At 40.1% G+C, this 16,619-nt stretch overlaps 1 protein-coding gene and 1 long non-coding RNA gene across 2 annotated transcripts; one reads left to right on the top strand and one right to left on the bottom strand.

Annotated features, from left to right (window-relative positions):
* The first annotated feature begins 8,624 nt into the window (after nucleotides 1–8,624).
* Nucleotides 8,625–9,896, top strand: LOC116714728 (uncharacterized). Its single transcript, XR_004338115.1, has 3 exons — nucleotides 8,625–8,914; nucleotides 9,016–9,181; nucleotides 9,449–9,896. It is a non-coding gene; the product is annotated as an uncharacterized LOC116714728 (long non-coding RNA).
* A 3,052-nt stretch (nucleotides 9,897–12,948) lies between these two features.
* Nucleotides 12,949–14,160, bottom strand: LOC116714035 (uncharacterized). Its single transcript, XM_032554336.1, has one exon. It carries the CDS (start codon nucleotides 14,045–14,047, stop codon nucleotides 12,983–12,985), a length of 1,065 nt encoding a protein of 354 aa, XP_032410227.1. The 5' UTR covers nucleotides 14,048–14,160; the 3' UTR covers nucleotides 12,949–12,982.
* Between the last annotated feature and the right edge of the window lie 2,459 nt (nucleotides 14,161–16,619).

Genomic DNA, 16,619 nt, shown 5'->3' on the forward strand with positions numbered 1-16,619 from the left:
AATCGAGAAATAAATATCAAGCCTGGAAACTTGACATCGTAACGGACTGAATGTTATGTTTTTAACATCGTAGCTCCGCTTGCGGGGCGCAGGCGGTTGCCACGGCAACGGGCGTGCTTAACGACAAAAGAGAGAGAGAGTGTAAAACGGTAGGAGAATCTCACTGAGGAAGAAATATACTGCATTAGGTTTTCTATCACTTTATTATTTCTGCTATAACTGATGTATATTCGCATATAAAATAAGTCAATAAAGTTTAATTTACAATTTTTATGTCTTCCTGTCATGAGAGGTAGATCTCAGCCGGCTGGTGAGAGAAAAAGTAGATCTTGGTCTAGAAAAGTTTGAGCACCCTGCGGTAGATCGTCGTTGCCGCTCCGATCTAAATCAGGGGTTTTCACCGACTGGGAGCTTTAAGGATTGTCGGACGATTTTCCAAACTTCTGTGACCGCAGAGCCGATAAAAGTCCAACAGGTTCGATCGGTTCGTGTGTCCAGCCACACGGCAGGAGCAACACACCACCACACGAACCGATTCCAGTCACCAACATCCTGATTCCAGGAAAAAAATCCAGTAAAACTCCTAACATATCATACATGGATTTAGAATAATCAAACACGGATGACGATGTAGAAGCAGCAGTGATAGTTTGTGACCTCATTTTAAGGATAAAAGACATAACAAAAAGTAAAGGCGGTTGATAAAAGATGGCGGGAGCAGCCGCTCTATTTGCTGCACTATAACTTGGAGGTGAATTATGTTTTTTTCATAGTTAACATTTTTAACTGAATAAACATAACCACATATAATAAACATATATAAAAATGACCTTTACATATAGTAATAAACATTTCCACATATCACCTCCGATGTCCACCGGACTCTCAGTTGCCATGTCAACTGTTTTTGATTCCCCTCCGTTCTTACGTCACCGCGCTTTCTGATTGGCTACCTGTCACATTCAACAGGCTGCGATAATCGGGCCACGACATTATTGAATATGTCCGATTTTACATCGGCAGAGAGAAGTTTTCCAATTTGAAGGACCGAAACTGACATAGTTAAGAATGAAAGCAGAACTAGAATATCGCACCAGTAATGTGAGTTTTAAAGATTTGACTGTGGACTCAAACTGGTTGGCCAGTAGGTGGCAGCATAGACACCTCGATACTTGTATTATATCTCTCACGCAGCAGCGCGTGCGTTCGTCACTGATAGTCATGGAAACGACGTTAGCGTTAGCAACCCTATAAATCGCCGTGACCGTCGGAATTCTTCCCCTTTGCGACTGGACTTTTGAAGGAGACGCCTGAAAGAGCCTTAACAGCCCCGGAAGGTTTGAGCTTGTTGAGAAAGTCTGCTTAGCAAAACTCGCTGAAGAAGCACTTGCTGAAAACGCACTTGATGACGAAGCCTGCGGTTGAAAAACCTACGAAAGATGGATCCTGGTCAGGACAAGCACCAGCAGGGTGACCACCCGGAAGGTTAATGTCGTTCTTCTACTATTTTTAATAAACGAAAGCAAGTTATTACTAAGAAATTAGTGAGTTGTTTAGTTTATTTTGTGTTTGTGTGTGTTTTTAAAGAAATTCCGACTGCTATATAGAAAAAATATAATTACTTTGCTAGCATAAATCCTTCTTATCTAATGAGCCTTTTTCTTGACTGAAATTCGCTGTAAATGTCAGGAATGTTCAACTGTGATGTAGTGATTTAGAAAATATATGTTTTTAGTTAATTATGGTCAAATTAGTTGAATTAATGTTAAGCTTATAATTTGACCGTTATTTTTTGAAAAATGCGTGATAAACAATCAGTTTCCATGGATACGCTAAATGAAATATATTAAATATTTAATTTTATTTTTTAAAATTTCTGTGTTAGATTACTGAAATTTGTGGATAAATGTCTGTGATGTTAACACACTAGTGTTTGAATAAAATGTTATGCTGGTTTGAAAAAACAGTTAAATGTCCAATTCTTGGAAAAATAGATGGTTCTTGGTCATTACTATGTTATTTTTTGAAAAATGCCCTCATAAACATATTTGGTTTCCATGGAAATAACCGGTTTATTAGGACACTGGAAGAGGCTTTACAAAATATCAGTAATTTGCATTCATGCACACGTTCATGGTGATACGCTAATGGATTGTAGCCACAGCCGTTATATCAGGCCGTTGGCCCGTCTGACCAAACCCAGCAGGAAAGGTGGGAGAAGTGTCTTGACCAAGGACTCAAGGACAGAGATGGGCCATTGCAGGGCAAACTCCTACCACTACGTTGTGTGTGTGTGTGTGGGGGGGGGGGGGGGGGTGTGTGTGTGCGCATTCGGCAATGAATCATGTTTAGTCGTAGTGATCATCAGTGAAAGCTGGTTTTCACAAACAAAATAATGATTTCTTTGTGAAAATCAGCTTTGATGACTTTGGTGTCCAGTTCTTGGATGACTGGTTGGTTCTTTGTCCATTTTTTGAAAAATGCCCAAACAAATGTATTTAGTCTCCAAGGATACATTGGTAAAATGACTTCAATAAAAAATTAAAGAAACACATGTACCTTCTATAATATCCCTAAATTATTTAGCTCTAATTCTAGAAATGTCACGAATGCGTACGGTGATGATCTTATTTTGTTTGAAGACAAAATAAGATTAATCAGATTACTTTTAATCATTTTTAAAATGATTTAAACAGAAAAGCAAAACTAGATTGTTCTTTACCTAATTTTTTTATACACCCTGACAAACATGTTTGTTTTCCATGAATGCACTGATCTGAATACAATAAATAAGCTTATTACTTAAAATATATAAACACATTTTTTTTTCTAATGATAGACTTCAATATGCGTGTTTAGTTTTCCTACATTGGTGAACTGATCTGAAAAGAAGAAAAAACATTTAAGTTAAAATAAATTTTGATGACTTTGGTGTTCAATTTAGGAAATTGTGACTCTTTGAAAACATAGCTTAGGAAGGTATAATTTGCATTTTTGGGATGAAACATATTTGTGAGTTAATTGGATTTTTGTGATTTAAAAATCAGAGCAGATAAACAGTTTTATTTTTGTAGGAGCCCCTTGTTACTGGAAACTCGGGAAAGGCTGTTTATTTAGGTCCCCAGTCCTTAAACTCTGAGTTTTATAGACATACATTTCTGCTGTTGGCAATATGTGGAAGTATGAAGGAATTTATTCATACCGTAGGATTTACTGACTGGTTGTCCGAGTAGCTTTTACTGAGAGTCTGAGAAGTTGTTGAGGTCAAAGGGATTTAATTTGATTAACCACTATTAACATTTTAGTCATTTAAAAATGCTAATGGAGACATATTTTTGAAACCATTGTAATACTTATAAAATATATATAAAATATTAAAGTTATGTAAGTAACAGTTTAAGTTTAATAGTAATGAATGCATCGTGTATCTTATTTTGGTTATTAAGAAAGATAAAACATATCTGTTCAGCAGCATCAAAGATTTGTGAGTATGGGTTGTTACAGAAGGGTAAACTGAGTAACTTGTTGAAGTGTTTTATTTTATTCACACTAATGGTACAATCTAAGATTAAAGGTGTTTTATTAGCTATTAAAAAGTCCTCAACACAGTCTACAGCTCTTCAATATATGTTGAGTTTATGATTAGAGATGAACTATCAACAAGTCTAAATTTGATTAGCTGTTGTTAATGATTGATTGGTACCAAAGTTTGTTTCTCAGAGTGGAGGTTGTCCATACAATGTTTGATCATTAGTTTTAATGTGTTCTTGTTTTTATGTAAAAATATGTTGTTGTTGTTGATTTTTTTTGTTGCTGTTTTGTTGTTACTAAAGATTAGTTTATTTATTCTATTTCACATTTCACTCCCCATCAGTTTCTGAAGACAAGGGAGAGGAGTCACACAGGACTTCACCTCCAATCACGGTGAGTAGTACTACCAGCTCCAGTGAAGACAAGGTTGGTAATAAAAGTACTAGCAGCTCCAGTACTAGCAGGTCCAGTGGCAGCGGTACTAGCAGCTCCAGTGGCAGCGGTACTAGCAGCTCCAGTGGCAGCGGTACTAGCAGCTCCAGTGGCAGCGGTACTAGCAGGTCCAGTGGCAGCCGTACTAGCAGCTCCAGTGGCAGCGGTACTAGCAGGTCCAGTGGCAGCCGTACTAGCAGCTCCAGTGGCAGCGGTACTAGCAGGTCCAGTGGCAGCCGTACTAGCAGGTCCAGTGGCAGCCGTACTAGCAGGTCAAGTGGCAGCCGTACTAGCAGGTCCAGTGGCAGCCGTACTAGCAGCTCTAGTGGCAGCAGTACTAGTAGCAGCAGCTCTAGTTATAGTTGTACTAGCAGCTCCAGTGAAGACGAGGTTGGTAATGACTGTACTACCAGCTCCAGTCCGACAGTGGACCGTTCTTACGCTGTGTTAGAGCTGCTTGAGGTTCTCCCTCCAAAATTGAAATACACATGGGACATCGGGATGGCTCAGCAGCCTCAAGAGCCCATTTTGCGTCTACAGGACTCCAGACAAATTGGGACCTCTCAACCTTACCAGGTAGGTTTGGAAGAGGACGCGGGTCATGTGATGACTGGCATGAACAGAAAGAGAACAAAAGCCAGTGATGCTGAAGAGGAGTCCCCCACCAAGAAGACTAGGCACAGTGTTGGTGAAGAGGATCCCGTTTTGTCATCCCCTGTCACCAGTCCCTCACAATACATGGCGCATGAGGATCCCGTTTTGTCATTCCCTGTCACCAGTCCCTCACAATACATGGTGCATGAGGATCCCATCTGGTCACATCCTTTCCTCAGTCCCTTATGTATATTGGCACATGAGGATCTTGATTGGTCATCCCCTGAGATCAGCCCCTCACAGTACATAATGCATGAGGAGCCTTTTCTGTCCTCCACTGTCTTATGTCCCTCACCATTGGATCTAATTTTGGAGGATCCAATTTTGCCACCCTCTGTCTTCAGTTCTTCACCAATTCCATATGAAGATTACCTTCTGTTATTCCCTGCCATCAGTCCTCCACAAAGGCTAGGTTTGGAAGAGGAACCGGGTCATGTGACATCTGTGACCTGCAGAAAGAGGACAAAGGGCAGTGATGCTGAAGAGGAGCCCCCTGGCAAGAAGACTAGGCACAGTGTTGCTGAAGAGTATCCCATTCTGTCATCCCCTGTCATCAGTCCCTCACAGTACATATTGCCCGAGGATCCTTTTCTGTCACCCACTGTCTCCACTGTCTTTAGTCCCTCACCATTGGAACCAATTTTTGAGGATCTAATTTTGCCAGCCTGTGTCTTCAGTCCTTCACCTACATTGGCATTTGAGGATCCCATTCTGTCTTTCCCTGTTCTTGGTCTCTCACCATCAGCACATGGCAATGATTCAAGTTTGTCATCCCCTGAAGACTGTATCTGGGTGGAGTCTGAAGAGGACACAGAAGAGGAACCAATACCATCAACAGCTGGGATTGGACCAGACGGAATTAGAGTAAGAGAGAGTTTCAGACAAGCGTGGTTTAGACCTCACTACGACTTGTCAAGTGACTCTGATTAGATTGGGATCTTGAAAAACTGAAGACCTACCTGAGAAGTCCCATTGGTATATCATCATTTCTCTGTTGTTTTTGTTAAAGCCAATGGCTTTCTAGCAGGACCGAGGATGCCTTAGGTAGCGACTTGCGCCGGGGCTTTTCTTTATCCCGCTGCTAGATTTTAGATGTTAAGGACACTAGCAGGACCGAGGATGCCTTAGGTAGCGACTTGCGCCGGGGCTTTTCTTTATCCCGCTGCTAGATTTTAGATGTTAAGGACACTAGCAGGACCGAGGATGCCTTAGGTAGCGACTTGCGCCGGGGCTTTTCTTTATCCCGCTGCTAGATTTTTCATTTTAGATGTTAAGGATTCTAGCAGGACCGAGGATGCCTTAGGTAGCGATATGCGCCCGGGCTTTTCTTTATCCCGCTGCTAGATTTTAGATGTTAAGGATTCTAGCAGGACCGAGGATGCCTTAGGTAGCGACTTGCGCCGGGGCTTTTCTTTATCCCGCTGCTAGATTTTTTTATTTTAGATGTTAAGGATTCTAGCAGGACAGGCAATGCTGACTTTTTTGCTGTTAATCAATTAATGACTAAATGCTGGAGGAGGCTAATTTAAATTTATGACAAACAAGACCATATTGCTGAACAAAAAACACTAAAAGGAGTCGGACATGGCTGGTGCGTAAAAGATAAATGCTAAAAGGAATGAGACAATGATTAATACTAAATCTAAAACAATCTTGCTGGGTAAAAATCAAACCTCAAAACGATTAAGACAACGCGGCTCGGGACACTAGAATCAATACAATTGAGACATCACTGCTGCAAATTAAACTCTTTAAAATTTAAATAACGTTTCTGACACTTCTAATTTTTAAGACATGAAAAAACACAAATGGAGACACAATATAATCGGTTATAATCGGTATAAACGGATTGAAACAGCAGTTTTAAAGTTATAACCATTCTGGTCTGGACATTATAAAATCCACACGAAATGACGCGAATTTACGTATGAAATAACAACGGCAGCGACAGTAAAAACGGAAGTTAATTCAAACGTTCAAAGATGTCAAGAGGAAGAGAGAAATAGGCAGGACCTTTGGATCCCGGATATGAACCGTTGATCCACGGATCAATCATTTGGTGGCTGGATTCCTAAACCTTCAAGTCCACATGTTAAAATGTCGTTGAGCAAAACATTTAAACTCGGGTGATAATGGTTTTAAAGGTTGGTAATGCTGCTGGGTGTCAAAAATAAAATCTCTTAGGACCGAGAAGAGACAACGCTTTGCGGGACAAATTCATCTCTCTAAGGACGAAGACAACGCTTCTGTGGACAAATGAAATCTTTCAAGTAATGAGGAATTTTAATCTTTTAGGACTAATATGATGTCATGGTGGACAAATTAAAATGTAGAGGAATTAAAACAACCCGCGGAGTACAAATTAAAATCTTTAAGGATAAAAGAAAGAGACAGAGATAAATATTTGGTTAAGGCTTGGTCCAGTGACTTGGACCACCATAGACATATTCTGAGGACCACCAGGAGCTGCAGTCACCTTTCAGGTTAAGGCAAAAGTAAGTATCAGTCCCAGACAGAGCAGCTGGCAGTGAGACTGCTTCTTCCAAGATTCTCTCTGTGCTTCTGTCTCTGTTTTCCTCTCTACTCTCCCATGTTTCAGGGTGTAGTAGCGGTGCTTCCCCACACGGTGCTCTCTAATATAGTAAATTGTTCTCACCTGTTCCTCCACTAATCCACTCTCCCAGTTCTACTCTTTCAGGTTTTAGCTGCTCATCGCTGGATTCTTTCATCGTTGTCCATGTGGTTCCTGCTTGTAAGTTTTTGCATTCAACAACACATAATACTGCTGGCCTCCTGCTGGCATTGGCGACCATCAGCTTTAATAAATAAATATAGAAAGAAATTCACTATTAGTAGAAAGTGTTCCTCCATATAGAGTTAAAATTTACATTAAGTGAGGAAAGTTTGCCTGACAATATTTTGTATTAGAGACCAAATGAAAGCAGCAAGTCAATAAAAATTTGGAAGACAGAATTTATGATTGAGGGATTTAATTAAGAGCTTTTATCCAGAGGGAAAGTAGAGAACAGGATCGGAGGGAAGGAAATAGAGAGGATGTGGAGTAAAGATAAACTATTAATCTCATAAAACAAATAGTTTATGTGGCCATATTCATGTGTTACAACACAGAAAGATCCCAAAAAGAGAATAGACTTTAAAAAATACTGACACTAGTTTCTGATCCCAGGTCCAGACTGCTCAGATCTCTGATGTTCTGATCATCCCAGGTTGGATCTCCTGAGCCTGGAATCCTCCACCTTCAACACCACCAGTCAGGTGGAGGAAGATAAGAGAACCCAGTTGGTCGAAAAAAGTAAGAACATTTCTATCTACAAAACATAACGAAACATTTCAGATGGAGCTGCGCAGAGTTGAGCTGAAAGTTAGAAACCGGTTCTGTTTGCTGTCCGTGATTATTTTCCTTTTTAACTCTTTTGTCTTTTCTTTTTTTTTCATTTCTCCGTCAACTCATGTCACATGACTTGAGTTGACCAACAATTAAAGCAGAAGACCTGCTCCACCTGCTGTTCTACTGGTTGGAAGAGATTGTGGAAAAGGTGAGGACATGATGATGACTTGATCAGAAAGTCTCCTTCAGTCATCTGTTATTTAGACTGAATGTGTGTTGATTCTCCAGCATCAGCGAGACAAGACAACACTGGACCAATGAGGAGAGAGAAGACACAGAGGACTGAGGAGACGCAGAAAATCCTGCTGGAAATCCAGAGAAGATGTTTCCTGATGCATCAGGAGGACAGCTGAGGACGGGACACAGCATAAAGAGACAGAGATCATGTGAAGCAGGTCCTTCAATAACAAACCAAGCATTGCCACAGAATCTTATGTTGAAAATTCACCTGTTTATGAGTCAGACACTGAATAATAAAGAATTTTAGAAACATTATAGCCAGCGCTGGTTTCTGATCCTGGATTCAGATTCTGCAGATCAATAATGTCTCTGATCATCCCAGGTTGGATCTCCTGAACCTGGAATCCTCCACCTTCAACACCACCAGTCAGGAGGAAGATAAGAGAACCCAGTGGACAAAAAAAGTAAGAACATTTACTTTTACACAACCAAAAGTTTTCAATATGCATGAAGTTGAGGTTGATGCTCAAATCTGATTCCTACTTTTTGCTGTACTTTCTCCTCACTGACCCTTTTGTTTTGTCTGATTTTTTTCATTGAGTCCTTTCATAACAGCAGAGCTTTGATGAGCTTTGTGCTGATGGAAGGAGGATCAGGAATAGAGCAGAGGACCTGCTGATCTACTGGTTCTAGTAGATTTTATAAATGGTGAGGCCATGATTATGACTTGATCAGAAAGTCTGATTCAGTCATCTGTTATTTCGACAGAAATTAAGGAATGCGTGTCTGATCATGTGTTGGTTCACTAGCATGACTGAGACAAGTCAACATCACTGGACCAATGAGGAGAGAGAAGACACAGAGGACTGAGGAGACGCAGGAAATCCTGCTGGGAATCCAGAGAAGATGTTTCCTGTTGCATCAGGGGGACAGCTGAGGACGAGACGCAGAATAAAGAGACGGAGATCATGTGAAGTAGGTCCTTCAATAACAAACTAACATTTGCCAACTATGTTAATTTAGTTACTGTTTTGTTGCAGTTAAAACAAGCGAATGTAGGGTAAGAATTGACAGTAGCCAGCAGACAAATAATTATCCAGTTAGTGGATTTGCAATATTACCTGTGCTAAACAAGAAACAAGATTAGAGATATTAATGTTTATGTGTGACTGTAAAACATCAATTTAATATCATGCTCTTTTTAGCATCATTAAAGTGATGGTTATTCTGAATGTTTTCTAGATTCAAGGATGGCCTTTCAACCCTGGATGTCATTTATGCTTCGGAGCTTCATGCTTCTGTGTTCAGGCCCTTTATGTGCACAAGGGTGGAAAAGCTGACATCAGAAATGTTAGAGGAAATCTTTGAAGTTCAGCTCAGCGAAAAGGACAGCACCAGACGACAAGAAGAAACCAGACTGCTAGGATTCTCCTTGAGACAGACCAAACCTCGCTTTCCTGTTCAAACACTGTCAAGATACCAAAGCCCAAAACAAATGATCAATTCCAAAAAAAACATGGACTTTGGGATAAAAACTCTTTGGACTTTATTAAGTTCAAATACAGAATCACAAAACATAAATGTGGATGTTGGCCTGTGAAGGCAGATGTTAACTTGTGAAACCTGCTCTGTTCAACTGTCACTACCAACTGTTATGAAAACTGTTGTAATGCTTCATTGTATTTACATGTAAATATTAGAAATGAACATTTTTATGTCATCAAAAATTGTTGCAAATAAAATTGACATACTATTAACACATGGCTGATTTTTGTTTTATTTTGACAAATTATTTTTGAAAGCTGCCAAACAGGCAACAAATTAACCAGATGTTAATGAAATAAATAAGAAAAACAACAAAAACAACCTTGTTAGGTAGGTGGTACATGACATCCGGTTTACCAGTGAGACTGTTGAACAGGTCTGATGGTATTTGTAGTCCATCTTTCCTTTCATCAATGTCACATTGCAGCAAACCCATGAACACAAACCGCACTAGACACATCTGCTCATAACTGCCACTAAAGACGTGTCTTTGCTTCAGATCATCCAGAACTGGGACTAACAACAAAGCAAAATTATAACAAATGAAGGAAAATTTCAGCAGGAAAGACAAACAGTCTAGAATGGCATCATTGGTTTCCATAAAATTGATACTTTCTTTCATTTGCTCTTCACCTTGTGCCAAGAACTGCACATTTTACCCACATGAAAAACAGAACACTTGAACTGTCCTGGATGTTGACCACAGAAGTCACAAAACATGGAACATGGCCACCTTAAAAAAAAAAAAAAAGATACAGTTGAAACACATATTTATACACCAAGAGAAAGATACAAACATCTCTCTCTGTGTCTGTATAGATAGATTCACATCCATCTATATGCCTGGTACGGCATGACCTCAGGTCATCTCCTCTCTCGACCAGAGTCAGAGAGCGTTAGGGCGGTGGTCAAGACTAGATGAGAGGAGTAGAGCTTGTGAGTTTTAGGTCTGGTTCACACGGCACGATTTAACTCAGCCTGTTGAATGTGACAGGTAGCCAATCAGAAAGAGTGGATTCTAGTCAGTGCTTTCTGAGGGGAAATTACGGAGGGGAATCCCAAACAGCTGACACGGCGCAACCCGAAGTCCAGCGGACATCGGAGATGATATGTGGAAACAACATTAATGTTTATTCAACATTTTGTCCAAACAATACAGAAATGACAAGGGGAGGAGTTGGAGCTAAATTGCTACTGCAGTTGATAAACCCGGTAACTTTTCAGCTGTTCTTCGTTAACGTGACATTAATAGGTTCTAATGATTTTCATTCAGTCAGGACTTTACGCTGACACTAGCCACATGCATTGCAGGTAGATTGTAGTAAAGCATTGATTAATGCCTGGTTTTAAAATTAGTTCACTGAACTTGTAGCCATTATTTTGTGCCCATTGTTGGACACCACATGGCAGGAACGAACCGTTATACCTAGGATTTCTGTCGGCTAATAATGTGTTGTCTCTCAATGGGCAGCTCTAAGATCGTGTGTCCGCTGGGCTTTACACTAAGGAAATGAGGAAGGGAGGAGTCAGTGGAGAGCACCGGAGTTGAGCCTTTTTTCATTTAGTGTCATTAACAGAAAGAGACGATAGTGCCGATAATTAAAATGATGTCGATGGTTTTAATTTATCGTATGATTAATTGATTTATCGTTTATGCAACAGGCCTAATCATAGTATTAATTATTACCGCAATTAACTATGAAAACTCAACTTTCATGATTGAAAATTTTCATAATTTTCAATTTAATATGTGTCTGGGCTGAGGCCACATTTCATGAACACTGTGACTTTAAACAGATCAAATGCTGTTTAAAAGTATATCATCCAAGGTTATTTAACATGTTAATGGCTGTGTAGGGATTAACTCCTGTAGCAGTCTGTATTACTGCAGATCTGAAGAAGCCTCTGACTGAAGACACTGTTGTATGATAGTTTGATGATGAGGATGCTCCAGGTTGTTCATAATGTTCATCATTTCGTAAAGAATCTCCACACGTCCCGTTACGACGGTTGGAAGAGATGATTTGAACTTCCTCCTCCTCCTCCTGGATAAACGGCGTAACAGCAGGTACAGTACCATCAGTGAGTCAACCTCTGCTGTTTCTCTTCCTATTTCATCTTTGTGTGTGGTCAGAACATTGGCTCCATTGTGTCCTCAAAAATTACTTTTTTGTTTTTGGGTGGGGTGGGGGGCAGTTTTGGAAATTCAAGCATTCCCCATGATAGTTAAACTACATCCAGAATATGTCGGATTATTGATGAATTTTTATTTCTCTGGAGGCATAGTTACAGATTTATTGTTCAAACTTTGGTCCAACTTAACCAAAATCTAGATTCTTTTTTAAACGAATACAATTGTCTGTTTAGTCATGTTTTCAATATCTTTACAGTGACTATTCATGGTTCAGATTTTGGGGTTCAATATTTGCAGATATTTCCATAGAATGCTATTTCAAATTATTTGTGAAAACCACAAATATTTTTTTTCTGTAAAGCCCAACTAAGTTATTATGAAGAAAATGCAGCTAGAGAAGTTGAAATGTCTTGATGCAACGCTGCTTAGCAAACAATTGGCTGTCGATTACAAAACTGTCAATCCAAGAGCACCGTTAAATTACACAGTATTGATCGTAAACTTCAAAGTGGAAATACGGAAGACTGGATGTTAGCTTCTGTGGTAGTGTCAACATGGCTTCCACTGTGTGTATTAATGCATATTAAGGTATATTTGATGTTTGAACTATTAAGATGCAGTTACAAGTGTTTTATGAAGGGGTCTCAAGTATTTATAGATTTTAGCCATTCGCAGACAACTCTGGTTCTTAACACCCACAAATCCTGGAGGTTCACTGCATACCAAAAACACATTAACATATCCTTAACTATCATATTAAAAGTGGATTTTACATCAAATATCATTTTCTAAGTCAATTTGAGGATTTAGCTAGAATATTTATCTGGACATCAGTACAGGCTGGTGAAATTGTCAGATATTTAATAGTGATGATATCATATTCTCCAATAAGGAACGTTACCCTTTGACTGATTAAAAAACAAGTTACAAGTCAGTTAACTGAAAATTATTTTAATCACTAAAAAGAAAAAAATATTTTTTCTTTTTCTTTCGAAAAATATTTATTGTTACTGTAAGCATTTTAAAAAATTTACATTTTTTCAATTATACAGAAATTTTCAAGAACTTACAAATTCATCAGTTTAGACTAAAAGAAGCTAAGAACAAGAGTATAAAATACAAAATCTCTGTGTATTAAAAGTTGAGCAGAACCGGGGTGACTCCTTCCCAAGTCCGGAGCCGTCCCGACCTTCCAAACAGCGCTGGTGCTCAGAGGGGAAGCCTGCCCTGAAGCTCCTTCCCTCCTGCCTCACCCGGAGGGCCAGGCCGCCGCTGCTTGGACCTCTGTTCGTGGAGCGCCGGCTCCTTCGTCCACGGAGGCGCAGGCGATTCTTCTTGGTGGCTGTGTCCTTGGCGCGCCACCTGCAGCCCTTGATGTTCCTCTTCACAGCCACGGGGGGCATCTGCCTGCGCCTGCTCACCAGCAAGTTTCTGGAGGTCCAAATGGCGTCTTTGATGGTGGCGAGGGTGAGCCACATCTCAGCAAAGTCCTTTTTCGTTATTTTCTGCTGGCTCACCCCGTACAGCACTAGCTGCCCATGGAGGACCTCCCTTGCTAAGTGTGGGAATTGCAAGGAGCCGGCCTTCGCCCACAGGTCCACAGCAGCGCTGCACTCCCACAGCAGGTGCCTCACCGACTCCGGCGCGCCACAACCGGGTCGGGGGCAGATGGACGTTGCAGACATGCCGCGGGAGTGCATAACGGCTCTGACCGGCAGGATCCCATGAGCCACCATCCATGACAGATCCTGGAGTCTGTTTGAAAGGACAGGATGGCTCACGTTGCGCCAAACGGTGGAGGCGTCTCCATACCGGAGGCCGCGCACTGGAGTCACTGATTCCCGGTCCTGCACAACAGAAATAATAAAACGATGATTTGTTAAAATCTTGCTCTCCTCTCCTTCCAGTTTAAAATGTTCTAAAAATTTCCATATAAAAACATATGCAGGAGGAAGGTTAAAAGCTACTGGAGTTCTAAAATCACTTTTTATCATTTTTAATTTTCTAAGATAGGACCCGCACCAGAATCTGGTCATCGTGTTTGTTTTGTTATTACTAGAAAGGTTCATGGCTTGTTTCAGGTGGGTGCTCGTATAGTGGCTGCCTAAAAACAAGTAGAGGACTGGGACTCCTTTTCCTCCTTTTTCTTTAGGTTTGTACATAATTTCTCTTTTTAACCTTTCCCATTTGGAGTTCCATATGAAATAAAAAAATGGCTCGTTGTAGTTCTAAAAACACTCTCCTAGGAGGGATAAAAACAGCACTGGTGAGTAAAAACACTGGTAAAATCATAGCTTTAACTATTAAAATCTTTCCTTCTATTGTGAGGTTCCTCATCCCCCAGAATCCCAGTCGCTGTTTTACTCTTCTTGTTATTTCAATCCAGTTTGTCTTTCCCTCTCCATGTTTGTCAAATTTTACTCCCAGTATTTTTTGTTCTTCTTCTGTTACTTGAAACTGACATCCTAATTTTTCATTCTCTTTCCATGGTCCATAAAATTGTGCTTTTGTTTTTTCTTTGTTTAATTTTGACCCTGATGCTTTCCCAAACCAATCGGTTAATTGAAAAATCCTATCTATTGATAAAAGATCTGTACATAAAATGTTAAAATCATCCATGTATAAAAGACATTTCGCTACCTGCCCTCCACTCCCCGGTATCGTTACACCTAAAATCTGTGGGTCCCTTCTCAAGATCTGCGCCAGCGGCTCGACGCAGGCCACATAGAGAAGGGCGGATAACGGACAACCCTGACGGACACCGCAGTTCACTTTCACTGCTTTTGTCAGAAACCCGTTAACCATAAATCTGCTGGAGATGTCTCGGTACAGCAGTCCCACCCACGCTACGAACCTCCCAGGAAAACCCATTTTTTGCAGTACCTGGAAGAGGTACTGGTGCGAGACCCGATCAAACGCTTTCTCGAAATCTAGATTTAGGACTATCAGCCGAATGTTTCTGTCTCTCGCAAAACAGATGGTGTCTCGGATCAGTATCAGGCTGTCTGTGATCCTCCTTCCCGGGACGGCGCAGGCTTGATCCGGGTGGATTAGATCCCCCAACACTCGACGCATCCTGGCTGCTAAAAGTCTACTAAAAATCTTACAATCAACTGTCAGCTATTTTCAGATTTTTGCAGAGATATTCAGTCAGATTCAAGTCTGGATTATGAATTGGTCAGAATTGAGTTTTTAAATATAAAAAAATAGTAGAGAAGCTGGTCCTCGACCAGCCCTGAGCCAAGTGTCTTGATTTTTGATTTGCTTCTTACTTTTGCCTCTCTTGGTCTTCAAACCATGACCATAAGATTATGTGTAAACAACTGATATAAACCTGCCTATCAACCATCTTACAATTTTGGGAAAACTAAAATATGTTCTGTGGATATCTATTGTAAAATAAATATTTTTACAAGCGCAGTTATTCCGTTTCTATTTAGCTCACCCAAAATACTTCAAAATATTCTGCATCTCTGTGTGTACATTCAATGTCAGCGAATTAATTTCATCCTTTATTTATTGCCCTAGTAATTTCTTTGCTTTTGTCGATATATTCATTTTTCTCTGCAGGAGCAGTACCACATGTGCTACAGGGCAGCTTTGGAGTACCTGGGAAGTTTTGATGTCTACGCAATGTAACCTGTCCTATAAACACACAAAGCAAAAAGCTGGAACCAAAGCCAAAACTAATTTTTTTGCTTAATGAATAAGGAGTCAGTGAGGGGCCAGTGAGGAGATGACCACTGCAGGAAAACAAGACCATTACTTCTATGTGGACTGGTGGTAGACAGTCATTGCACCCATGCCTTCCCAAAAATAACCCTGAATCCCCATTTAGTCTTTCTACATATACAGAATATATATTTGTTTACAATCATCATTAACCTTCCTGAGATAGAACCTAAAGAAAGCCTAAAAGAAACAGTGGATAAAGTGCTTGTTTATTTTAATTGTGCCAGACAAATTACTGGATAAGAAATGAGACAAGTTAGTCACTTCGAGGAATGTTAGAGTTGGTTTAACCAACAATTTTTTTCACTCCTACATTGTTTATGGATGGTGTCTGGACAGTGTCAACCAAAAGCTACAATATAACTGAGCAAGGTCTTTTGTCTATCTGCATCTAGGGATGATTACTTCAGACATAAAAATTGATAGTAATATTTTGTGGTATTTTCTTGGAATGATGAGATTCAAACCCCTGCAAACATAACTATGGGTCCTAAAAATAAAACTAAGTCATTATTAAAAACAACTACATACTTTTGCACACCAGGCCTGTGAAGTAGAGAAATTGTTTACTAAATAGCACATGCTAATTGTACTGACAAGACAGAGCAAATACTTGTTGCATGAATGAGTATTTGCTCATGGAACAAATACTTGTTTGGCAATGCCTTCTGGCAACAAATGGAAGGACTGAGATCTTACTGTCACCCCTCTCCAATGCAAAATAATTTTCCATTATTGTATGTATATTGCTTATGAGCATGTAGTAGCTCTGGTTTTTCAATAGAATCCATAGATTCTATATAGGTAAAAGTGTTCAATGACATCCATATAAATACGGACTGTGGCAGAACCACAGTGCTGGTTCTGTTGGATCTCAGTGCAGCTTTTGACACTGTTGACCATGACATATTACTGAATCGACTGGAGAGTTGGGTCGGACTCTCCGGTCTAGTGCTTAACTGGTTTGAATCCTACATAAAGAACAGGGATTTCTTTGTTTCA

This window comes from Xiphophorus hellerii, chromosome 23, assembly GCF_003331165.1.
Source record: "Xiphophorus hellerii strain 12219 chromosome 23, Xiphophorus_hellerii-4.1, whole genome shotgun sequence".
Classification (NCBI taxonomy): Eukaryota; Metazoa; Chordata; class Actinopteri; order Cyprinodontiformes; family Poeciliidae; genus Xiphophorus; species Xiphophorus hellerii.